The 26,634-nt window shown below is 36.6% G+C and overlaps 1 protein-coding gene across 2 annotated transcripts; it reads left to right on the plus strand.

Moving 5' to 3' along the window:
- The first annotated feature begins 225 nt into the window (after positions 1-225).
- LOC140328328 (retinol dehydrogenase 7-like) lies at positions 226-20,434 on the plus strand. 2 transcript variants are annotated; one of them, XM_072407840.1, is made up of 6 exons: positions 226-4,598; positions 5,221-5,355; positions 6,917-7,255; positions 8,699-8,957; positions 14,232-14,395; positions 17,535-20,434. In XM_072407840.1, the coding sequence occupies exons 3-6, from the start codon at positions 6,937-6,939 to the stop codon at positions 17,753-17,755; spliced, it is 963 nt and encodes a 320-aa protein (XP_072263941.1). In that variant the 5' UTR covers positions 226-4,598; positions 5,221-5,355; positions 6,917-6,936; the 3' UTR covers positions 17,756-20,434. The 2 variants fall into 2 exon arrangements, with proteins under 2 accessions (XP_072263941.1, XP_072263952.1); XM_072407851.1 differs by lacking the exon at positions 5,221-5,355.
- The last annotated feature ends 6,200 nt before the right edge of the window (positions 20,435-26,634 follow it).

Raw genomic sequence — 26,634 nt, forward strand, 5'->3', positions numbered from 1 at the left:
ACTATATCCTGAATTGCATAAAGAGCTTCTTAGTTTCATGGAGTTACTTTTTTTTATTTGAGTCCAAAGGTCAACTACTCTTTCAAACAGACTTTCAGCAAGTAGTGAGAGGGTCAGTAGCAAAAAAAATCAACATGACGGGCCTATACAACAGCCAAAAAGTTTAAAAAAAAGGACAGTTTTAGTATGTCATTTGGTCTTTTTCTACCAACTTTTAAAGTACGGTCGTTCAGTGATCGTCCATGGTCTGAGCATGCGCGGTGAACGAACGTTCGCTCACTTCCTGTGGTGCACGTCACTTCATGTATCGTTCAAACGATCGCATCTATCATGTGTACAATATCTTTGAACAATCGTGTCGTTATCTGTAGGTACAGGATCGGTGCCATACGATCGTTATATCGCAGATATCGTGCAGGATTGTTCGTCGTTCGTTTACCAACGATAAAAATTGGAAGTGTGTACGTAGCTTTAGTTTCATGGAGTTACTTTTTTTTATTTGAGTCCAAAGGTCAACTACTCTTTCAAACAGACTTTCAGCAAGTAGTGAGAGGGTCAGTAGCAAGAAAAATCAACATGACGGGCCTATACAACAGCCAAAAAGTTTAAAAAAAAGGACAGTTTTAGTATGTCATTTGGTCTTTTTCTACCAACTTTTAAATAACATATTACTCTACCTTCAGTTTCTCAGTTCAAACAAAGTTTCTTTAGCCAAACAAATGCACATGTTTGACTCTAGAGCCCGTGCCCTGATATCCACAATGTTATCGAATGGGTTTCATGACTAAAGCTAGACATTTAGGGCAAATTCCATGTTATGGTTGGCAGCAGCAAAAGGAAGAGGAAACAGAAAACTCTGTTTGCATTAAAAACAATATATATATATATATTAGTAAAACAGGGAAAAAGAGAGCACCGTTACTGGGAAAAGTCCTGGATGGACGGTATGTGGGAACACAGTATCTCACCTCATTACTAAGGTGAAACCAGCGGAGTTTTGTTTGCAGGGAAGCTCTAGCTTTCCTTGCTGGTTTTCTAAAATGTCTGTCCTGGGGCTGGTTTCACTGGGAATCTACAAAAGCAGGGTGAGACAGATTCCCAATTCCAAGTTTCACATTTTCCCAAGGCCCACAAGCCCATATAGCACATCTGGGGCTAAGCAGCAGTGGATGTGTTATTGTGTAAGCCTGTCTTTGGAATTGGACCTGTGTAGGGAGAAGAACTGGTTTATGTTAGCCAGGAGGCTATTTTTTATTTTGAGGGAATTTTGTTTTATTGAAACACCCCTACAAGTTATTTCCATTTTTTTGGACTTACGGGCAGGAGCCCTAAAGAGATACTCTTGCCCGGAGTTATTACATTGCCAGCCTGTCATTTGAAGCTAATCCCCACAATATATATATATTTATATATTCCCTTGCTTAAAGTAACATCCCAGTGTAGTGTCTTCTACAAACTAAAGACAATTAAAGCAATTTGTGGTGTTACATGTGTTTCAGGAAAAAGAAAAGTAGGTGGCCTGCTGCTATTCTTGATCCCTGAGTCCCTGAACCAGGACAAATATGCAACTCAATACCTTTTAACTTAACTTGCAGCTTGATTGCAAAATGATTGCATGGCATCTATCTTTTCATAGGAAGGTCAGCAATAGAAGCCTTCAGATTTTTCTCACCATTTGTTTCCTTGAAAAAAAATGTTTCTTCCATGTAATTATTTCTTTAGCTTCCACATTTACTTTGTTTTGTTTCCTACAGACCCTATGGTCCTTATTAGACCTGCCTATAGACTCTTAAAGCACTTTAAGGTTTATATTTTATATGGTAATGGTGCTGAAACATTAATAAACTTTAGAAATTTTAGGAAACTAGATCTGATTGGTTTCCAGAAATTTCCTGGTGGACTTAGTAAAATAGAAGCTTGTCTGTCAAATGCAGAAATACCCATTATAGGTTTGCTTTGCCATTGTTTCTAATAAAGCAAGAACTTTTGAACTCCCTCAGAACCCCCTTTTACCACCAATGTTTCCATGGTATTCCGTGAATACAACACCCTTTCCGCGAAGAACTACTTCCTTGTATTTCCCTGGAGCTATATTCCCAAACAGTTTCAAAGCATGACCTCTTGTTTTAGCACTTCCCCTCTAAAGCATGTTTCCTTTCTATGCCTCAATCATCAACCTATGCAACTTTCATCACTTTCATATACAAAACTATATAGAAACATTTTTGCATATAAGGGTAAAAGAACTAAGTAAATGTACGTAAAATGCTGTTGAGTACAGTAGGTGATGTATTCAAGACAGAAGACTAGAAGTGTACTGTGTGTCTCTAAGGTGTGTACTTTTTTCTTTTCTGTGTGGTTTTTATGATATAAACTGTATTTTCCCAGTACTGTTCAGTAAGTGCCAATTCAATGCAACCAGAATTCATGTTTTATGCAATACATTAGGGTAAAACCTGATTGGTTGTGAAGGGATATTGGGCTCACTCTATTTTTTTAAATAGACCAGATTATGTTTTTAAATTCAATCTAAAGTCTGTTTTTTATAGCATCATGTGTAAGGTACAGCAAAGCATACTTACCTTTACATGCAACCTTTATTTTAAAAAAATGTACTAGTTACTAGTTTTACTAGTTAATAAATTCAGCAATATACAATTGTAGTTTGTATATACAATGTCTCTCATATAGTACATACTAATTCCCCAGGTTCCCCAGTACATGCCAACCACACTTTGTTTTGCCGGTGGCCAGGGGAAAATGGTCCGTATAAGTATTTTTGCATTTTGCATTTTTTGTATGTTGTGTCTGATCACTGTCTCCTGGTTTACATAATTGACATTTACCACTTGAGTTTTAATCAACTTTCATTCTGCCCCCTTTATTTGAGGCCTATAATATTCTCTGAATCTGCTTTATTTCTCTTAATTTTACAATTATTCCCATATTCCCATTTCAGATTTCCCTTCAGGGAGCTTTCCCTATTTACTGCGCCGGCAGAGGTATCAACGCTGGCTACGGTAGTTCCTAACACCCTCTGGCCGGTCTAGCGGCTAGGCCGTATCTGGCCTAAAGGCCGGAGATTGCCGACCCCTGTTGTAGATGGTTCTCTTCTGTGCAAAAAGTGTTTAGTCCAATTTTCTATCACATTGTGACTTCCATACAACAAGCACTAGAACCTGCAGTAGGTATCTTGAAACCACCTCATTTTCTGTCTGATGGACAAACAGGATCCTCCAGCCCACATCTCCAAAACTGTGTTGTCCTGGTCATACCTTTACAGTATTTGCTTTTTGTCCTCTCAGACATGCAAATATAGTTTGCCAAGAAATATTTTGTGACTGTGTATGAGAGCCAAGTGCTGAAAAATCATTTGAAGGTAAAATTTAGTCAGAGCTTTTTTTTTCACTTGGGTAATGTTCCTAAATTCCACCCTATAGCATAATGGCTCCTGCAAGAGAGCCTGGGATTGCTAGGTATCCCTGCCAACAACAAACAGCTGGATGGTGATCAGACAGGTAAGAATAGTTATTTCAAAAGGGACATCGCCTGTTCTATTCTGCAATAAACACCTGTCTGATCACCAGTTTTCAAAGTTGGTCTTCCACTGTAAGTGGGAACTTCAGACATTGCTCTCTATGCAACGCCTGATATCCTTGCTTATTGCAGTAAACAGCACTGCACCGTGCTGCACCACACATAGGAGAACAAAGCCTAAGGCTCAGTGGATATCCAGGGGAACATCTTTAACCACTATAATAATAATAATAATCATATGATCTTGCAGTAACAGTATTTACAGGAATTGGTCCAAGCTGTGCACTAGTTTGTCATTGCACAAGGGAGGTACACAGGATAGAGATGGATTGTTTTGTATATAAATGTATCTATGACAATCATTGCTAATCATATGATAAGGTATGAGGGCAAAGCTGCTATTCGCCGAGGTCCCCATTCTGCCTTAATCTGTCTGTGCTGGGTATAAAGGATATTCATATTTCTATTTTAGTGCATGCATTCCATAATATTTTCTATATTCATGGCCAACTATTATTCACATACTCCTCAGAGGAGAATTGGATACAGGCATTTCCTTTTTTAGAAGTCTCAATGTGTTTCCAACTTTCCATGGGATAAAATCTTCATACACCCAATAAAAAAAAAGAACATTAAGTACGACAGCATAGGAAACAATCAGTTGGAATATGAGTTGTTTTGTTTTTGCTGAAGCATACGGATATAATTTCCTACATACTGCTGAATATATGACTTTTGAATTCTTGGATTAATTTGAAATAAAATTGGCATTCTGGGCAAAGTGCTCCCTTGTTTCCCTTTCAGAGGCATTTCCTGCTAACACAAAAGATCTTTGTGTATATACAAACAGTTAAGCACCTTTGCCAACCAGTCTGTGATCAGCATTACAATTCTATTCATCCTTGACATCTAAGGCACATCTGGAGGCTCCAAGCCCAGGCTGACTCAGTAGTAGTTACAGAACATCCCCATAGAGGAATGGGAGGCCTGACAAGTTTATTCCGACTTTTGCAGCTCAGGCAGATGCTGGACATCTCAAAACGGCTGCTTTCAAATTACAGGTAAAAAACAATTTAATGGCATGTTGGTAGGTGGCTCCTACATGTATATAGCAGGAAAACATAGACTATAGTAGGGCAATGGTTTATATAGTACTTTGATTCTGCTTTACTGTGCAGATTTGTGATCTGCTGCTTACAATATAAGTTTACAAACTTTACCAGGTAAGCTGACTTTATTTTTCATTCATTTATGAAGAACCTTTGCTACATCTACAGTTCTAATTATTTCTTTTCAAATGGAAATTTAAAAATAAACTACAATGTATGTATATAATGTTAAGTTTCATGTATGCTTTTTTTCACTTGCTATATATATATGTGATGTTTCTTTTTTAGCTGTGAACTATAGCACTTTTTTGCATGTTGTTGTAAAGACTGATCCACATATATACATTAGGCTGTATTTATAAAACAGGGAATCTGACATTTCCTCAAACATTCCCTGTGCCCATGTGTTTCAATGGCAGTAATTGATTCCCACCAGGGAATGCATTTTTACTTTCAAAGTAAATGTTTACTGATGCTTAATAGATGAGATAAAATAAAGTGAACTTTTAGTTTTAAAGCTCATTTATGTGCAAGTATAAATAGATTTACAGGATTTTTGCTTTTTCATGATTAGGTAATTCAAGTCAGCAGAAACCTTTCTAATTCATGAAGTTAAATACAAAATCACAATTCATGGGAGAAAATCACTTAGCTTGGAAAACAAAATGAAGTTGTACCACTTGAGCAAATCTTCCCATAATCTATATAAGTAAGAGTCTAATTGTTATTTTTCCATAGCCCAGCTTTAACCAAAATGAAAAAGAGCAGGCATTTAGGGAAGGTAAAAGTCACATTAGATCATACATTATTGTGAAGCTGTATTTTACATGCAAGGCAAAGAAACAGATTATTGTGTTAGTTTAACATGCTCAGCCTTTCTTTATTCCTCCAGACTGCAGTAAAGCCCAGAGAGTTAAGTAGAATCCTTGCCACCTTATGGGTATAGGGGTATGTGTTCCTATGGGGGAGCATGCACAGCTATGGGGAGCATGCGACTCTTGAATTCTTTTCACATGACAGTGCAGGTGCTTGTTTATTATAAGCAACCAATTCTGCCACACTGGGGGAGAGATGAGTGTTCATAAGCTTCAAGATGCAATATCTTCACTCCCAATGGCCAACCAAGTGCACGGGGTAGGGAATGGAAGTTTTGTGTAAGTAGCTGAAGAGGGCAAAAGTTAAAATATCACAACAGTCAAACACAGAAATTGATATTTGTTTCAAATCTTCATGATGCATTCTTTCTTTTTGGTTCCAGAAACGTGTTCAGTTAGTCCCCATAAATACTTAGCATGCTTTGCAAAGAGCAGCATATGTATAATGTCTTTGGTTACAATTTATGCCCCATTCAGAATGTCTTCATTTGTAGCCACCCCTTTGTGCTTTAGAGAGCTGGGACTACAAGTGTACACAACCATATCCATGATACACAATGTACCGAATCATGGAACATGGAGTTTTCCTATAAGCAGCTGCTTTGCTGCTCTTTAGTATTTAGTTAAAAGTGAAATCATCAACCACCTTTAAAAAGAGTAACTGCATAAAGGAACACTTTTACACAAGAATGCATTTACAAAAATGTTTTTTATTCATATATGATGAATAATTCATATATGATGTTGTGTTTGTTGCTCGTTATAAATCTTAATCTGAAGTCAATGACTTTAGATCAATTATCAATTTTACGTGATGTTCTACTGCAGATTCTTTGCAACCAATTTTTCTGTCTGAAATGGCCTGTGTGTGATGGGGTTTCTTGACTCCTTTAGTTAGTAAGGACATATATAGATGATGACATGACAACCCTTTTCACAAAACTCTATAAATACCAATTTATCACCCAGCTCCAGCCAAAACCTTCTTTTCAATATTATTAAACTAGATGGAAGAGGCACAAAATCCTCAGGTTTTCATTTGCAGCCTGTGTAACTATTGAGGAGATGTTCCTACACTTAATGTGTGAACAGGACGTGTTGGAAAACCTCACTCCAGTGGCTGCAACAAAACTTGAAGAAGATTAGGATTTAAATATTAACAATAATCACCAAATGGGTATTTTTATCTCCTGCCTCTTCCTGTTCATAGATAACCACTTCCCTAATGCCTTGGGGACAGGAACAGGAAATAAGTAAATAATGACACCTACTTTTACTGTAGGCTTCTGTCACCACCCTAATATTGGTATTGTGCTATATCCTGAATATGTTATGTATTATGCTGCTTTACTTTTTAGTTGGTTTTATGTATCTAAGTACAACATTTGGTTTTAGATTACATTCAGTGATATCCCATGATCATGTGGCTACCTCTGCTGCTGGTGTTGGGTCTGATCCTCCTGTACAGATGGTACAGACAAAGGCAGTTGATGGAGAATTTGACAGATAAATATGTCTTCATCACTGGATGTGACACAGGATTTGGGAATTTGCTGGCAAAGCAGTTGGACAAACGTGGAATGAAGGTTCTGGCTGCGTGTCTGACGGAGGCTGGGGCTGAAAACCTGAAAAAAGAGACCTCCAGCAGGCTGCAGACAACAATTCTTGATGTTGCTAAAACCCAAAGTGTCAGCTCTGCTGCTTTGTGGGTTGAAGAGAATGTCAGCAGTAAAGGTAAGAAAAAATGTATAGAAAAATATTTATTACTTAAGATTTTAAATTTTGATGAATATGCAGTGGTAGGAATCCCTAAAGCTGGACATATTTGGGACAATACAATGATTGGAATAAAAATATCCAAAGAACAACACTCAACATCCAAACAATGGTCAGCCCAATTGTGCTTGTAGGCAGATCAGTAGCTTTAGCAACTTCCGGTTTGGCTAGAACATATTTCAGAGCAAAGCTGGCACCACAAGAGGCTCAAAACAGAGGCTTTTATTGCAGATAATGTGAATACAGAACAGGTTTTTGTTTTCTGATGACTTGATGACATACTTCAACGTACACATGATGATCTGCTTGTTTTTGGCTTTTGGCAACTCTGAAGAAGGCCACAGCCGGTACTGTAGTTGATAAAGGCTACATTTTGTTTCAAAGGGATCAAACATTGGAAATTGTATTTATTACTATATTATTGTAATGATAGGTGGAAAGTGCCGTCATTTGTTTCTTGGATTGCATGTGTGTGGCCCTTAGTAGATGTCTTTTCAAACTTGCCTACACGTCTTCCTTCCTCTGTCTCCTAAAGCCTCACTACTTCCCACCACTCCATAACTTTTCTCCTAGTATGTGATACTTCTCCCACCTACTAGATTGTAAGCCCTTCGGGGCAGGGTCCTCTCCTCTTGTGTTACTGTCTGTATTTGTCTGTCATTTGCAACCCCTATTTATTGTACAGCACTGCGTAATATGTTGGTCCCATATAAATCCTGTTTATTATTAATATTAAAACCATGGCCCAATTCAATCCACTAGTTTAATTTAGGTTGACATGAATTAGGGGGTCATGCTTGTGACTTATAAACAGCAAATAATTGCTTCTACAAATTGCTTATGGCAGCTCCTAAAATTGCAAAAAGTTGCGCTAAATAATTACATTACACTGTTTTTTTAATGTTACAAATCACTTTGTTTTAGGGATCATTCAGGATTTTTTAGCGAAGCCATAAAGATAAAGTGATTGTTCCTAGTGAGCTTGTCCCCGACATAAAATGCTGCACAAACTCAATTGCTAAGTGGTTGAAATACTCACACAATAATAACCAATGTGACATGGTCCTTAGACTCTAGAGTAGGAATATAGGTTAAAGAGAAAGTAAACTGAAAAATGCCCAAAACAAAAAAAATCCACTTACCCTCAATCCCGCAGCGCAGTCGATCGGTCTGGAGGTGTCTTCCATCGACTCAAGTGTCTGCCTAGCGAACAAGAATTAGGATGCGGTGCTGCGCACTTTTACTCTCAAATAAAATACAAACAAACATAATTTTTACCTTACATAAAATGGTTGTCTACCCTTTTATGTAAAGTGAAATTTCTGAGTTTAGGTATGCTTTAAGTTTCAAGTTTATGGCTGGAATGATATTTCCATAATAATATTTATCTTTTTCTTGCAGGGTTATGGGGGCTTGTGAATAATGCTGGTATCGGGATACCCACAGCCCCCAACAGCTGGCTAAGAAGGGAAGATTTTGCCAAGGTGCTAAATGTGAATTTATTGGGGATGATTGATGTAACACTCTGTCTGCTGCCCCTTATTAGTAGAGCCAAGGGACGTATTATAAACATGTCCAGCGTCATGGGCAGACTAGCATTCGTAGGAGGAGGATACAGCATATCCAGATTTGGGGTGGAAGCATTTTCAGACTCGCTAAGGTAAAAATAGAAAGCATGGTCATTCGGTGCCAGCATGACCATTCCTCACCTAACTTTTCCATTATTTTCTACCCAGCTCATAGCAATATTCTGTACATATTTGTTCTTGTTACAATTGGGATTTTGTTTTTTTGTTTTTTCATTTCAATGAGTTTTATTAGTTTTCAATTAACTAAAAGGGAGAACAATAACATCAATGGAATAAAAAGTAATGTAATAACAATAAACAAATCAAGGATGGTACAACAGACAATTCCAGAGCATATGGTGGTAAGGAGAGGTTGTGCAAACCCAAGTGGGCAGCACTGTGAAATTATAGTCTAACAGAAAGTAAAGGAGGAGGTGTAATGGTAAATGTCATTACAATGAATTAATGGTGGACTGGTGTAGAAGAATGAAAATGTTGCAAGCAGGGATTCCAAACTTGTTAAAACTTCTGACAATCCAAGGGTATGCTAGTCGTTTTTTAGTGCTAGTAATGCTAAAAAATGCTAGTATCATTATTACAGATTCTATCAACAAGTCTTATCATAGCATGAAAATGTACAAACTGTGTTTTCCAAGCTAGAGCAAAAGCTTGCTTACTGGCAAGTAATACATACATAGACAATTTATACTGTGGCATATGTAAATATTTTATTTGTTTTGATTGTAAGCTCTTCGGGACAGGGTCCTCTCCTCCTGTGTCACTGTCTGTATTCGTCTGTCATTTGCAACCCCTATTTAATGTACAGCACTGCGTAATATGTTGGCACTATATAAATACTGTTTATTATTATTAATAATAATAATAATAATAATATTAATAATAATAATAATAATAATGATGAAAATTAATGTGCATTGCTTTGTATTTCTTGTTCACTTTGTAAAATGTAGCCACCAGATGGCACTTGTAATCAGTTTATCATTCACCATGCTGAAAAGTGAAGGCTCATTGTAATACAAAAGAAAGTAACCTGTAGTGGGTATTCTGGTAACATTCTAAACAGTTTGCAATGGGAGTAACCTTTGTGCAAGGCATGGATGAATGCTGGGATAACCCCAAGTGAGATTAAGCTTTTCTTGCAATGTTGGAAGAAAGCTGATATAATGGTTCCTGATAACAGATTTTTTCTTTGAAACATATGCTTAATAAAAAATGTCATACTTAAGCCATGCACATACTATTATATCCATGGATTTACCATCCTTGTTTCTATGTTATAATAATACTATCTGTCCCTAAATTGAGTATTTTTATTCAATGACCTGGAACAAACGTTATTACGAAGTAAGCTCCGTGTATAAAAATAATATCATCTGACCAAACCACGAATGGTGGAGAATGAAGATTTGGCAGTGAATCATTTCTCTACCCTGTGTTCTAGAAATGAATGGGGTTGGTTTACTAAAATAATTATTGCTGTTCAGTTAGCAATATAAATTCTAATTTTAAGGTATAGTTCACTTACCTTAACAGAGTAAAGTTCAGCTTATTTCAACCAATCAATTACAAGCAAGAATCCTTTTTTTGTTTTAGATTTCCTTGCACATGATTGGGTGAATTTTCACAGTATTTGCTAAACTAAGTGGTATATCCCTTGCAAGAGGATAATACCATCCTAACTTAATTCTCCTAATAAACCAACCACAATATCTCTGTTAATAGTTTGTCAGATCACTATTCCCTGTTGTATAAATTGACAGCTCTTGAACACCAACATAAGATAAGAAACAGACACCTAAATTGTTCTTTTGGGGATTACATAAAGCAATTTAATCTGAGCATATCCAGAAAATATTTACTCTTTTGGAGAATCAAGAGAATTTACACATGTTCTGGCAATCTGTAACACATCTGTAAGGCAAAAGCTTGTGACTCACTTCTACTTCGCTAAGAACAGATTTGCCAAGGTTAATTGCATCTCTCAAAGTGATTATTTGGACTTACAACAAAATACTCATTTCATAAATCCTATGCATGTCTAGGTTACAATGCCTGGGGGCATGGAGTTTCTTATCTATCTATGCCTAATTATGAAGCAAGAACATAATGGTGATCGCCTAGTGAATTATGGAATAATTTAGGAAAATTGGCAGTAAAGATGTGATTGCTCAGCTTAATAAAATAATTTAATAGAACATCAATCACAGCTCTGAGACCCTTTGATTGGGTGTAGGAAAATTGGACAGCCAGTCCCAGATCTTAGAAAAGAAAAACTGCCCAACAGCAGGGAAGCTCTCATTAGCATTAGAAACTACCATCTACCATTAGACTTATTCCAAAACATCTATCCAAACTTTGGATTTTACCAAAGACTCTCACTTAAAGTCTATGTAAATGCATTTTCATTTTTTACAAAAAGTAATAAAGAGTTAGACTGATGATGATTATCAGTCAGAGAAAACACTTTGGTCCTCATTTATCACAACCTTCGCTTATTACTTCATTGGACTATGATGGAAGAACCTTGGCGATCCAGCAAACATGAAATTCATTTTTTTTAAATTAGTTGCTATAAGTTGGCAAATGTTTTCAATCCTGGACCAGATCCATTCTGAGGTTGCTAGACCATCCAAGTTCTCCCATGATAGTCTATCTTCTCCAGTCTTGGGGAGTTTTATTAACCTCCCTAGCGGTTCATTTCCTTCCGGTTTTATATGTCTAAAAGCAGTACATTGTTTTTCATGAAAATTTATTTTACAGTATAATATAATAGTATGAGTATAATAAAGTTTGAAACACAAAATCATTTAAAAACAATAAATTGAATAAATTAAAAAATCTATATATTTAAAAAAAAAATTTAATTTTTTTAAATTTAAAAAATAAATATACATTATACTCATACTATTTTATATACTGAAAAATAAATGTTCTTGCAAACAATGTACTGCTTTTCCACATAAAAATCCAATGTATTGCATTCAATACAGTTTTTTTGTATTGAATGCAATACAAATGGATTTTGAATTTCCCTCCACACCCGGCCGGGACGTACACACGCACCAACGTCACCGGGAACTCCCCAGGTGACTCATCAGATCCAGAAGCAGGAAGAAGAAAGAAGACGGAGATCGCGGTGCTGGGACGGCGTGGGACCCCGGCGCATCAGGTAAGCGCTGTATTTACTAACCTTCCATAAGTGTTCCAACCCCGAGTCACACTCGGGGTTACCACTTTTAGCAACTTTTTTCTACACCGAGTCACACTCGGGGTTACCGCTAGGGATGTTAAATCAAGCTCATTGAGTTGTCATCAGAGTAATGGCTAAGGAGGAAACCTGTTTTTGGAACAACACTCTGGTATAAAGATTTTTTGAACATTAGTACAGAAAGTAAGGAAAATCTCTCTAATGTGATGCAAACATTAAAACATTTTTTCCAAAAGTTTACCCCTTCTCTGCTTTATATACAGTACTAAAAAAAAATTTTAAGGCATAAAAAAATCTAACTGAATTTCTGAATGGCCTTATTAGAAAGTAAAGACCTCTGTTTATTTGAAGAAGTGACCTTTATGTAAATCTCTGCATTCTTGTCTGAGCATAGCAGCAAATGATATAGACATTCTTTAAAAGCCAAAATGCCTCCTCATTTGCTGGCAATGGTACTGTTAAGAGATAGTTGCATACGTAACCCATCCAAGTGAAAACTACTCCTAGTCTGCTGCCAGATTAATTGTTCTGTGAACATGAAAATCTCTGTGCAGGGGTGACTGAAAGGGGTATGTGTCACACTGGGCCCTATTCAATAAAGCAGGGTTGCCCAAAATGTTGATCGCGATCTACTGCTTGATCGCAAAGGCAAGGTGAGTGGATTGCGGAGCCCTGCCTCACCCGTCCCTGCTGTTCACTAGCAGTCCTGCTGCAAGTCTATAGGGATGCTGGGGATGTCTTTTTGTGGGAAGGCTCCGTGTAACAGTGGGGAGTGGGGAGGGAGCCAGAGAGGGCGGGAGAGCAGTCTGAGGTGAGCAGTGCTGGGTGGCCCAGTCAATTCAAGCTCGGTGTCAGGGTTCAATTAATGAAATACCTTTGTATAGATTAGCAGTTCTTTTTCTTGTGCAGCACGTCATTCTCCTATGACAGGTGAACTGTAGCTTTCCTGTCACTATAGTCTTGTAGTGCAATGTCTGTGCAATGTTCTGCCATTCAATGTCTTATTAGCTTCAGTCACTTCTGTGTAGTATACTCGGTATATATAGCAATAAATATATGTTTAGCATTTTTATTGTTGGTAAATTAAATGACTTTGTCATTTTAAAAGTAGCTTGCACGCCAAAAAAGTGTGGGCACCCCTGCATTAAAGCTTTCCAAGACTGGAGAAAATACACTTTCATTAGCGAACCTGGGAGATCCAGCAAATCTGGAATGGAACCAGTCCAGGATTGAAAACATTTTGTAACAAATAGCAAATGATATTTAAGAAATCCATTCCAGGTTTGCTGGATCACTAAGTTTCACTGATGAAAGTGTATCCTCTCAAGCCCTGGAGAGCTTTAATAAATCAGGCCCATTATGTTTTTGTTTCTGACCAGTCCCCTAGATAATATTGATTTTTACTGGGTTAGCATGACAGCTGGTTAACTAGCATTTTAATAACAGAAGGTCAGCAATAGCTTTTCCTATATTCTTAGTAAAGTTTTAATGTAAGTCTGTCACAAACCAGGGCAACTCAGACTGAAAAAAAGAGATATTATATTTAGTGAAATATTGTATGTAAAAAAATAATAAGTAGTAATATAGTAGATTCTAAGATATAGGCTGCTGAATTTATATGAAAATTGTTTTTTTTTTTTTTTTTTACAAAACATTGTAACAGCACAGTAAAATAAAATAAAAGTTATAAAGTTATTCTACCTATTTGACTTCCAGGGTGTGACTAGAACCCTTAGAACGGGTAAATAAGTCTTACAGCCAATGGTAACAATTTAAACTCTGTTGTGATTACTAATAATCCAAAGTGGATGATTGGCAGTCTTAGTTCCTTGGATTTACAGAATATTATTCTCAAATTCAAACTAATATTATATTTAATGATTATTTGTTATTTAGTGACATGTATTCTTTATTTATAATATAATGTGCTATGATCAAGTTTTATTGTGTATTGATTTTATCAAAATGTTACTACAGTAGGTTTGCAAATAAGAAATTTAGGTAAATTCAAGTACTCTATGGGGTACAACAAATGTCAGGTCACTGGACATTATAATACACAAGGATTTTATTCTGCAAAAATTCAAAAATGCAGTTACAGGCAATAACATGTAATCTCTTTTACTATGCTGTTTAGACGTGAACTTCAGCCATTTGGGGTGAAGGTTTGCATTATTGAGCCCAGCTCTTTCAAGACCCCAGCTACGGATTTAGAAACCACATTACAAAGCCTCAATGATGTCTGGAGACAGGCTCCACAGTGGGCCAAGAACAGCTATGGTCAACAGTATTTCCAGGATTGTAAGTAATATTATTATAATGCACCCCCTTTATAACTTAGATATGGGCCTTTCTGCAGCCTGTACTTTCTGACTTTCTAAAATCAAAACCTGGTCAATACAGACTATAACCAATTTTTTCCAAATTAAGAAAGCAATTTCAACTAGAGCCTCTTACAGAACCTTGGGTAAAGACCTGGTTTTCACTGGCACCGTTACAATCCAATCTTCTGCTCAATAGTTTCTGCACAGTCAGAGTCAGGAGCTAGGGGTGCAGCCTGAATATCGGCCACTGAATACAAAAGCATGGGGGAGAGCTTCCACTTAATACCAATATATAGGACTTACAGAACACCAATGCCAGGGCCAAAGTTCCCACTGAACACCAATGTAATATAAAAAGCTCCCAAAAATGTAAAGCTAGCACTGAATACCAATATAAATTACATCACTCCCACTGACCAGCAAGGACACTGAATTTGTCTTAATATATAACACTTGTTTTCAATCACTATAAAATGCATACTATTGCAATAAAACCCAAATAAATCAAAATCTACATATTTGTGCATGATTTATTAGAACTAGCCCAAATGGAGGCCAACTGATCGGTCTAACGCACATAGATTTTGTCCATCATCAAATGGTATCTCTTCGTTGATTCTCTGCTACTGAGAAGACTACATACACATCCCATTCCTTAATCAATATTTCCCAGGAGAAAGGAGAAAATATGTTTTTTCAGTAGTGGAGAATGAACACACCTGATGAGAGGAGTATTTGAGATGAGAACAAGAGGCACCTTTTGATGTCCACAGATATCCATGTGGATTTGACAAATCAGTCAGCAGACCTTCATCTCATTTAATATTCAAATTAAAATACCCTTTAAAAGGGGGGTCGTTTACTTTGTTATGTATGCAGCTTTTTAATAACTGTAACTGTAACTTTGTTAAAACAGTTGGGAAATAGATGACTGGGGCAAAACATAGCTTGGTCAACTTGCCTACCGACCATCCCCAAACTAACCCCTCCAAATCCTCTAAACTTTACCACAAAACATACCTACTAAACCTTTCCCACACAAAACATTTCCCACCAAACTCATTTACCTTAAATCCCCCACATCACCCCCCTTTTCTTAACACCCCCCAACTTACACCCCATTGAACACACAAACGTTCTCCCCTCTCCTCCCCCTTCCCTTGTCCCGCACAATTAACAATTAACCCTCTGCTGTCTCCCTTCCTGTCTGCTCAGTCATGCTGGCCTTCCTCTATCCTCCTTCTCTCGTGTGTTCCAGGCCTCCCTTTATAGCCCATAACACACTTGAATTTAAATTGTACATTGTGTTAGTTATTGCAAAAGCAATAAGTAAAGTAAAAAAAAAAGTCTGTGAACCTTGTTAGTGGAAGTAAACCATTGCTGTGGACATCTTAAAAGATTAAGTAAACTAATGTTGAAGACCAGTGGACATGGCCAAAAGTGTGGGAATGGTCAATAAAGGGAGTGTAACGTCACAATATTTAGTTGGTAGTGTGGCAACGTTTCAGCAAGCCCAATCATGTACAGATACAGTAATAACCCCCAGCATTAGTGTTGGTACCCTGGGATGGCTTTCAGTGGACCCAATATTAACCCCAAGAATTGATCCCAGCTAACCCCAGCGTTACTAATTTTGGATGCATTACATACCTCCCATATTATGTGGACATAATAATGTTTCTAATAGTGCATATACAGGTAATCCCTGAGTTAAGGACATCCGACATACTGACAACTCCTAGATACAAACGGGGCTTCCCTGCTCGCTGGTGTGCAGGATGGAGCCTGGATGGGGGGAGGGGCGGTTTGCATGACTTGCAGAAGAAATCTTTTGCTAAACAAAGCTGAGGTTGTGGGTGATCTTAGGGAGGTCAGCTCTTTTAACATCCTTATGTAACTCTTTAATGAGCAAGACAAACTCTGCAGTTGTTTCTTTTTGTATATCAAAGCACAGCTTGCTCCTGAAGTTAATGAATATCTAGGCTCCATAAAGTTTTTGTTGTTTTTAGTTTGTTTGTGAATAACTCACAGTGAGGATTTTATACAGTAACTGACACCACGCTGCCTAATAATATGCTGAGACATATGTTCTAATTGCATTTATTAAAATAATGTACCTGTTCCGACTTACATACAAATTAAATTTAAGAACAAACCTATAGTTTCTATCTCGTATGTAACCCGGGGATTACCTGTAGTAATAACTCTCAGTATTGGTTTAAATGGACAAAAAAATAACCCCAGCATTGCTATTGATCAACATAATAATACCCCAGCACTGCTATCACTGTTTGGCTTCATGTATATATCTTCTGTGCAGAAAATTATTTAGAAGAATTTCTTTTGATTTGTTTGAATCTGTGTCACTCTTGCCAATTACTTAATAACATAATTGAACTTAATTATTATTAACATAATACATATTTGACATAATTGGCAAGTCATTTGTGAATACAAGGAATGTAGCACATGTGTGTAGTGTATACATTTAGTACACACTGAATACACACAATTACACACTTAAGCATGTCCGTTTCAAGCTACATTTATTATCCAACACAATGTAGTCATGTCTGTTTGTGTTGCCCTCACACTAAAGTGTCTATTTTTCTCAAATTGGGATTAATGCCTGGAAGAATGAGTGTTCAGCATGTCTATTTATTCCATCTATGTGACTCAATATTATATGTGAAAGAGATTACATGAGACACAAGTTTGTAAAGAGTACATTTGCCTCTAAAGCAAAGTGTGCTTGCATTTGCAAAGTAAAGCAAATTGCTCCAGGGTCCTCATACATAGGCCCTGATTTATGAAAGCTCTCCAAGGCTGGAGAGAATACACTTTCAGAAGTGAAGCTGGGTGATCCAGAAAACATGGAATGGATTTTTAAAAATCATTTGCTATTTGCTAGCAAATGTTTTGAACCCTGGACCAGATCCATTCCAGGTTTGCCGGATCACCCAGCTTCACTGATGAAAGTGTATTCTCTCCAGCCTTGGAGAGCGTTCATAAATCAGGGTCATAGTGTGTTACTGTGATGTCATGTGAAAGACTTTCATAAAGATAAGTACACAAATATTTTTTTTAACTTGGATTACATATTTATTCTGTTCCAGATAGCAGATTCATCAAGTACAGACTGTCCAAGTGTGATCCTCATATACATCGTGTTACAGACTGCATAGAGCATGCCTTAACTGCTGTATACCCCTGGACTCGCTATTCTGTTGGCTGGGTTGCAAAACTCTTCTTCGTGCCAGTGTCATACCTTCCTACTTTTATATCTGACTACCTGCTAGCTCATCCATTGAAAACACCATCTGGCCTGCACTTTTAACAAGAAAATTGCTGACCTGCCCAACCCAACTGGCCTCAGTGTATTCTGGATCTGTATTTTTTGTGTTTGCCCATTGTTATACATGTGTTCCTTATAAACTCAAACTTTTTAAAGTGAGAAAGAGACCTTCTCTCAGAAAATGAATTTAAACAAGATTCTTTTGATAATTTCTTAGGTGAACTTAACTTACATTATGCAGATTATTTACATTAACAAGCCTACCATTTAAAAGCCTTGGGATTGTTGATAGTTACAGCTATCTTGGATTTGATGTCAGCAGCTCTGACAGACTTTTACATAAAATAGCATTTCATACCAGTGATTCTCAGACTGTGTGATGCATACCACTGGAGGTACATTCCTACAATTTAGGTAGAACGTGAAGAAGCAGGCTATTCTTTGGACTATTTTGCCACCTGGAGATTATTTTGCCATACAGGAGAGAACTGCAGCAGATAGTGGCAGAGCTGGAAGTGAGACAGGCAAGGACAGGCTTGAGGGTCTCGGACTGCTGTGGCACATAGGCATTATTTGCCTACACATCGGGAAGGAAGGAGGACTGACATTGTGGCATTGTTGTAAGGTGGGGGGTGCCCTTGCACCCACTACACAAGTGCGTCAATATTCTTCCCCTTTTTGGGGCACAGGGGACATTAACGTATACAAAAAGGAATTCATACACAAATATTTGGATGGAAAATATAAACAGAAACTCAATTGGCAAGTTTTCACTTAATGGGTATAAAAGGGACTACGGTCTTGTTATGTTAGGAGGGATTATTGGTGAGTTGGCTTTCCGGACCTGGTGGTTTATTTGTATTTTCTATCTAATTGGATGTGCACTTACTTCTACTTTCATATACATAAGAAAAACTTTTTAGGATAATATAAAGAAAATATAATAGTCAAATCAATATTAGATCACAGCTTTATCCTCACAGTTGTGTATTGCAGATTTTTTCATGTTATTATCTTGTTTTTTGAGACACAGAATATTTATATATATATGTTTTGATCTATTTAGAAATAAAATGTCCATGTCACGTTTTGTGAGTGGAAATCTCACTAAAATCAATTGTATCTTTACTATACCACCCATGTAATGGAGATAAACAAACCAACTTGGGTGACAAAGCTGGCTCCCTCTGTAAATCCAATGGAGGCATGTAGACACACAAAGACAATAAACGTATTATTAGTATTATTATCAGGATTATTAGGTAAATAAAAATAGATAAAGGGATTGGTAAACAAATGCAGCAACAGTATCCAAGGACCAGTAAGCTGCAATATATCACATTTTTGATTTTCAGTTTAATATGAGTGTATCCATTATTAAAGTACAAATCACCAATGTTGGCATTCTCTCAAATTCTTAAAAACACATGGATGGAGATTTCTTACAAGAGAAACTTAGATGAAGTTATAAGAATGTTTTCATGGGGCAGGAATTTAAAAATCAATAGTATTGCTAAAATCAATTTCTTTATATCAATGTCTATCAAAAGCACAAATTATTTCTACACTTACCTTGTTTACCACAATCCTAAATCTGCATTATTAGACACATCAGTAACTCTATACCTAGAGGCAGACACCATAACCATGAAACATCCCTTTTGTATCCTGCTCATTCGGCTTTGGGTATTTTCTCAGAATTTTGGGTATTATTCTGTCGGAAAAGAATCAAAACAAAACCATTCTCCTCACTCTGATGAACAAAAAAAGTTCTACAGTTCCTTGTGGGGGCATGTGTAAGCGTGTTTGGGTGAGCCGTGTATTTCCGTCAGCATATTTCCCTGCAGTTGGGCTTTGCATTTTTTACATTATCATATTTTAGTGATATTCTTTTCAGTTAGAAAAAAATTATTGAATGTGTCTAACAGAAAAAGCATCTTTAGATTCATATCATGTCATATGCTGTCAAATCAGTTACTACAATGCATGTACTGCTGTCTGGAACCAGAGGAGTGGCAGTATAAAAATAGGTGGAATAATTTATTCTGTAATACATCATTTTTGCATTGTGCAGGATTGACAACATTTGCTAACAAATAGTAAATGACTTTTAGAAAATCCATTCCAAGTTTGCTGGATAATCTAGCTTCACTGATGGAATTGTATCTTCTCCAGCCCTGGAGAGCTTTAATAACTCAGACCCATAGTCTTCATTTCTGCATTTACAAATATTTGGCCTTCCAAAATAATATGAATAGTTTAAAAACATTAGAAAATGTTAGACACATTTATTTAAATACATTTTATAAACCTAGCACTCTTAAAATGTCATTCTAAAAATAGAAAAATACATATATATATATATATAGATATATATATATATATACACACACACACTTACATACGTACTGCTGCAAATAGTCTCTGATCTATTAAGGCTCTGGAGAAGATAGACTACTAAGGCAGAATCTGGCTGATCCAACAAACCTGGAATTAATTTCTTAAAAATTATTAATATTTATCTACCGAGGATGCAGGATCAATGTGTAATAAATTAAGCAAACTATTATTTTTTCTATAGGAATTAAGATGTTGCTAATCAATTGCACTTGAATAATTGATCATCAGCAAGCTTGACAACAGCCAGCAGAGATTTCTTTAGACCTATGATTTGTCTTTATTTCAGTTACTTTTTTTGTTTAGACATGTTTTTTTTTTTTTTTTTAATAAAAACGCCTCTTCATCAATGTTTTGTCTGTACAAAAACTGGGTACTATGTGAAGTTTGTCTACAAATAAATCAGATCTTCAGTTTTTGCTCCATCTCAGTTATTGATGGGGGAACCCAAATACCAATACTAACTCAAAGCACATTTTTCTTAACAGTGTTTGAATTACCTTGTGTGAATGTCAGTTAGGTGTGGTTTGGTGTTATGAGCCATTTGACACCCAGCTTGCCCAAAAACGGATGCATTCTTGGACTGTGTGTGTGAGTGAATACACAGAACAAAAAAAAGGTAAGAATGCCATTAAAAATATAAAATTATAGCTGGTAGATTGCTGAGTTTATAGAGCCCCTAGGGTGGGATTGAAGAAGACTAGATAAACTGGGGCCAAGAGAAGCTAGCACACAAATACAAAGAACACTGTGATGGGGCCAAGCTCATAACACTTCACCAATTACCTGAGTTGTATAGAGCAGCATTAAAACAAAATAAAGTATGTGAAAGAAAAACGGGCACACATCGCTTACAAACAAAACACGGGGGGAAAAAACATTAAACATGCAGGCTGCTTTTTACTCACATAAACAACTGCAAACCCCCAAAGTGACCCACATTTATTACTTGGCACAGTAACCTCCCCCCCAAAAAAATCTCACCATATGAGAGTGTTAGAATATCTCTATGTGACACTGTTATTCCAAAAGTGTTAAGTGAAAGCAAGACACAGGGACATATACATGTTTAGAACAATGAGAAAGCAAGCACAAATTAGGAAAATAGAATTCAATACACCTTGTGTGCTGCTTGCATTTAAAGGGTTTTTATGTGTAATTTACTCTTGTGGGTCCCATTTCAGTAGAATCCGATGGCTGATTGTATGAAGGAATACAGACCCCAGCAAAGAATGACGGAATAAATTGGTCAAAAATTTTTTTCTCTCAAGAAAATTCAGGTAGAATCAGGCCCTGTGAGCTCAGGGACACATTTTACAATAAACATGCATGCCAGTTCTAAATAATCCCTTGATTGCTAAAAATGTGTTTTGTCCACACGGTCTGCAGAGATGCCTGGAGAACATGACTATGGATCGTAGCCAACGCTCGCCCTCCCCTACTGGTCCTGGCAGTTGCACTCTCCTGCCATGTCCTCCTCCCAACCCTTCCCGGCTGTCTTGACTAACCCAGTGGGGTCTAAACTCCCATGATGGTATCCGAGTGTATGGGTTACCCATTGGGGTTTGTTGAGACTCATTCTCGGGAACTTGTATGACCCCTAGGTCTACAATTAACCAGGCTAAAGGGCCTGCTTCCCCTTGCTTCATTTACTCAAATCTAAGTGTTGTGTCCCCCAGGTGGAGAACCGATGATTAGGTGCCCTCCCCCATATTATGCATAACGGAGTTCTGACATTGTTGTGTTGCTAACAATGACAATTCAGACTATTTGCAAATTATCATCTACTAGTTGACTTGTAAACAAGAGAAACCTGCCTAGAACACACCTGCTTTGTTATCGCTTGGATGCTCATTTATGAACAGTTGGGTATGCAATCATATGATCACACAGGTGAGGATTGCTTATGGCTGCCGATCTTACAAGCATTTTCTTTGTAAATGAGCCCCACTATGTCACTAGTAATATATCGCTTCTGTAGAGTTTATCCGCTGTAGCAATAGTTAATACATGAACCTACTTTTTTTCCACATACTTTTAAGAAAAAGAAAAAAAATGTTACTTTACCTACAAACACATCAGAATTTTTTTTACCCAAGTCATTTTCTGACTCTTTGCAAACTTTTTATATTAAGTAAATTTTTCTAACTATTAAGTAAATTTATTGCTGTTAGTGAAATATTAAACATTTATGTGGACCTTCATGGACTAGAGTTGGACAGTTATGGGTGAGTTTCTGGTATTGCCTGTTGTTTCCCTGCAGCTGATCTTACTCCATCATAACTTGCTTTGCCTTGTTTTGCACTGTATTTATCTTGGTAGAAGAAGAGGTTTTGTTTTTTAAAGTCAAAGTCTCAAAACATAGTCAATTTTCAGTATTTGAAAAAGTTTGCTGCCACTGCCTGATGACATCAAATATGTCAATATTGCTTTAGGCCATCATTTTAGAGTTCCCATTGAGTAGCCAATTTCAGCAAGATGTATACTAACTAAACTAACAATACTGGATGTTTTAAATTATTAAGGTGTTTTTTGGCACAGCTCAGCAGACTGACTCGTTCCAGCTCCTTCTATCTCCTCCCTTATTTCTCCTGTGAATCTTATATTTAAATAGGGTATATTCTTTTGTCTTCAGTCTACAGCTGCTCAGGACCTCCTACTGTCATATCTTCAAACAGGTAAGTTCTAAAGTGTAATGATTTAGCAAGCATATGGAGTGATATCAATCTAAAGATGCAAACACTTTTCACTAGACACATTCAATAACTTTTTTCAAACTGAAAAGAATATCATAAAAATATGATAATGTAAAAAACGCAAAGCCCAACTGCAGGGAAACATGCTCATGGAAATACACTCACACAAACACGCTTACACATGCCCCCATAAGCAACTGTAGAATGTTTTGTTTATTTTTTTCATCAGAGTGAGGGGTATTGTTTTGTTTTGTCAACAGAATAATACCTAAAATTCTGATAAAATACTCAAAGTTGAATGGGCAGGATACAAAAAGGATGTTACATGGTTATGGTGTCTGCCTCTAGTTACAGAAATACATTTTGTTTTAAAAATACTTACCCCCTAACTAGATGAGATGTAACCTGCTAAGCCACTGCCTTGTTTTGTTTTTCTAAAAAAATTCTTGCCTTTACATTTATTAAGTGCTATTGATCACTTACACCCTCTGTCAGCCAGTTCCTAATAATCTATTTTATTCTAACTTTGACTTTACATAATTTTTAATAGCTTGGTGATAGCTGCTTTTGGCAAGAGAATCTTTGCTTTTGGATTGCTTTGTTTTAGTTTTGGACAGTGCCTAAAAAACATATCGGCAATAGTTTTCACTGGAGTCTCACATTAAACAACACAAGATATAGCACAACATAACAATAAGCACAAAAAGTTGCCACCCTTTATAGGTAGTATCCAAACAAAAAAAACTTTGTAAATTACATTAATATGGTAAAGCAGATAAATGATATTAGTAATTAATTGGCTTTAGATCTAATTAGATCTAAGAGGAATTACTTTAATAATTATTCTATGAGACAGGTTAGTTAGGCATAATGCACACAAGCAGATATGTAGCCAATTTTGTACTCGACTGACCAGTTGATCCAAATTATATTTAGATCAGTAGCCAATAGGAAGCACCAAAATTCTGCACACGTCTATGAGACTCTGTCCTTTTGATCTTTTCACCCAGAGATGATCAGAATTCAGTTTGTACATACTGTACAGCTTGCATGCTTGATAATAACTAAAATTACATATTTATCCATAATCGAACCCAACAAGAATCTAAATTTAATAATATATATATTACATTTATAAGTGGACTGGGCTGTTCAACGCAAGTTACAGTTTTCATATAACATTGCCTGAGTTTCCAGCTGTTAATTAATGTGACATAATCTTTATATTAATATAATCTTTTTTTTTTTTTTTTTTTTTTTTGCTGGAAATGCTTAAAAAGTGTTGGGTTTTTTGTTTGGTTTTACACTGGCTCTCCCTTGAAGGTACACATCTATTCAAAGACCAAAGTCCAAAGCCTTTTCCATAGGTGACAAATGTCAATGACAAGTCGTTATGTTGGTGCACAATCAGAAAAATGAAAGTAATTTTTATAATTCTAGTGACATACTGCAATGCATATGGATTTGTTTTAATTTTGCTTAGACAAATAAATAATATTTACCCTTTAGTATTAAGATGTATGTTCCCACAGAAACCAGATGATATAATGCAGACTTAAACTAAATGCAAAAGTAATTGACATATTCTCACATTATTAGAGCTGCAGGGCATTCAGATATATATTATGATCACAATGTGCTGTGACTACTGAGGAGGTGGTTGCCCTACAGGCTGTACTGTTTTGCTAACAAAACAACAACATATTAACCATCTCCAAAAACATTCTATTCATATACTGTACCTTCCATACCAAATGGAGAACCAGGCTCCAATGCCTAATAAGGGTGGGTCAGAGGAGCTACCAGTAGAGCTGGGAGCTCAAAATCCTGCGAGAATTCACTCTTCCGACCGACTGCAGTCCATTCATGAGATTTCCAGCTGTGCGGAATAGCATATGATTGCCACCCAAAAGCTCCGGGGGTTGGGATAAGGTAAAGTCAACTTTAATCTTTATATTAATGTCATGTGTTTAACTGGACAATATCATCAGCTTTGTGTGTTTGTTAACTAATTCAATCCCATGCAGTATTTTCATATCTACTAAAGCAAATTAAATGTCAAATTATGTGAACATGTGTTTTTAATATTAAAACTAAAATATGGAAAAAAAGCAAAGAGTAAAAAAGTAGCTTTTTTGGCAAACATAATGGTTATATTGTATTGATGTCATACAAATATATTAGGACAAATAAAACAAATTATACAAACAGGGTTTTCGATGTTCCAATCCCATACAGCGTCATGGTGGGATTTACGGAAACAGTTTACTATACAAAAGTTTTGTATAACGAAGCCCTTGATTGTATATTTAAACATTGGAGTCCTAGCTACATTTTGTGGATCTTTGCAATTGACAACAAGTATTTGTTGTACTGTCCCCCTGTTAGATATTTGACTGGTTTTGCAATTGCTTATACTAAAAGAGAAGGCAGAGGACAGTAGAAGTATTGCACCTCAAGATTGTTTATAGATATTTATATATATATGTGGATAGATGTATATGTATATATAATGTATGTGTATATGGGTGTATATGTGTGGGAATGTTGTGTTTAAATACGGGAACCTGTTTTTCCTTGTACTAGCCATCTATATTACCTAGGGGATGCCTAATCAGTGGTTATTAACCACCTGACCGATAAGCCCGACCTTAGTACGGGCTAAAAAAAGTTACTATTTTCGATAACCCTAAACATTTCTCCCTATATTAAAATAATCACTTACCTGGTCCCGCTGTGCTCATCCAGCGTCGTGTTCGTGTTCCAGCGTCGTCCTACAGCGTCGATCTCCCTCTACAGCGTCGGGTGCCTTCTCCGAGAACCAGCGGGACCAGGTAAGAAGCCGGCCGGCTTCTTCTGTTCCGCTGGCCAGCTTCTTGTTCTCCGCCGGCGGAGAAGAAGATGCCGGCCGGCTTCTTACCTGGTCCCGCTGATCATCCAGCGACGTTCCCCTTCCAGCGTCGGGTGCCTTCTAAGACAAGAAGCCAGCCGGCGGAGAAAAAAAAGCCGGCCGGCTTCTCCCTGCGTGCGTGTCCCTCGGCAATGACGTTGGCGCGTGTGCGGGAAATTCAAATTCAGATTTTGTATTGGATTGAGAACAAACTCCTGTATCCGATCTAATACAAAATAATACAAAATATATACAAAGTATGTAATTGGTAAATTCAAATTCATATTTTGTATTGGATTGGATACAAACTCGTGTATCCAATCCAATACAAAATATTATAAAATTAATACAAAGTACATAACTGGTAAATTCAAACGCTCATTTTGTATTGGATTGAATACAAACTCCCGTATCCAATCCAATACAAAATAATAAAAAAAAAAAAGTAAAAGTAAATAACTTGGAAATTCAAATTCATATTTTGTATTGGATTGGATGCAAACTCCCATATCCAATCCAATACAAAATAATAAAAAATATATTTAAAATATATTTTGTGGTTTTGTCTATAGGTATGTGATGGACACTAGGGAGGTGTTTTAGAAAAATATATTACTATACAGTATACCGAATTATCGCATTTTCAGTATTTTTCATTTATTTATGTATTCTTGTTTAAGCTGATTTTTTGTGTATTTTATTTAATTTTATTAAAAGTAATTTTTTTTTACATGATTGTGTGTTTCAAACATTTTTTATATTCATGATATCTACTAGGACCCTTGTTCAGACATATTTCTGTAAGTTACAGGTCTACAATTTAAAAAAAAAAAAATTCATGAAAACCTGTAACGCTTTTGGAACAGAAATCTAGACCTCAGTGTAACGCTCAGGTGGTTAAAGAATCTCAACCAAGGAACAATAAACAAACAGATAAT

Source organism: Pyxicephalus adspersus, chromosome 1 (assembly GCF_032062135.1).
Source record: "Pyxicephalus adspersus chromosome 1, UCB_Pads_2.0, whole genome shotgun sequence".
In the NCBI taxonomy this organism is placed as follows: Eukaryota; Metazoa; Chordata; class Amphibia; order Anura; family Pyxicephalidae; genus Pyxicephalus; species Pyxicephalus adspersus.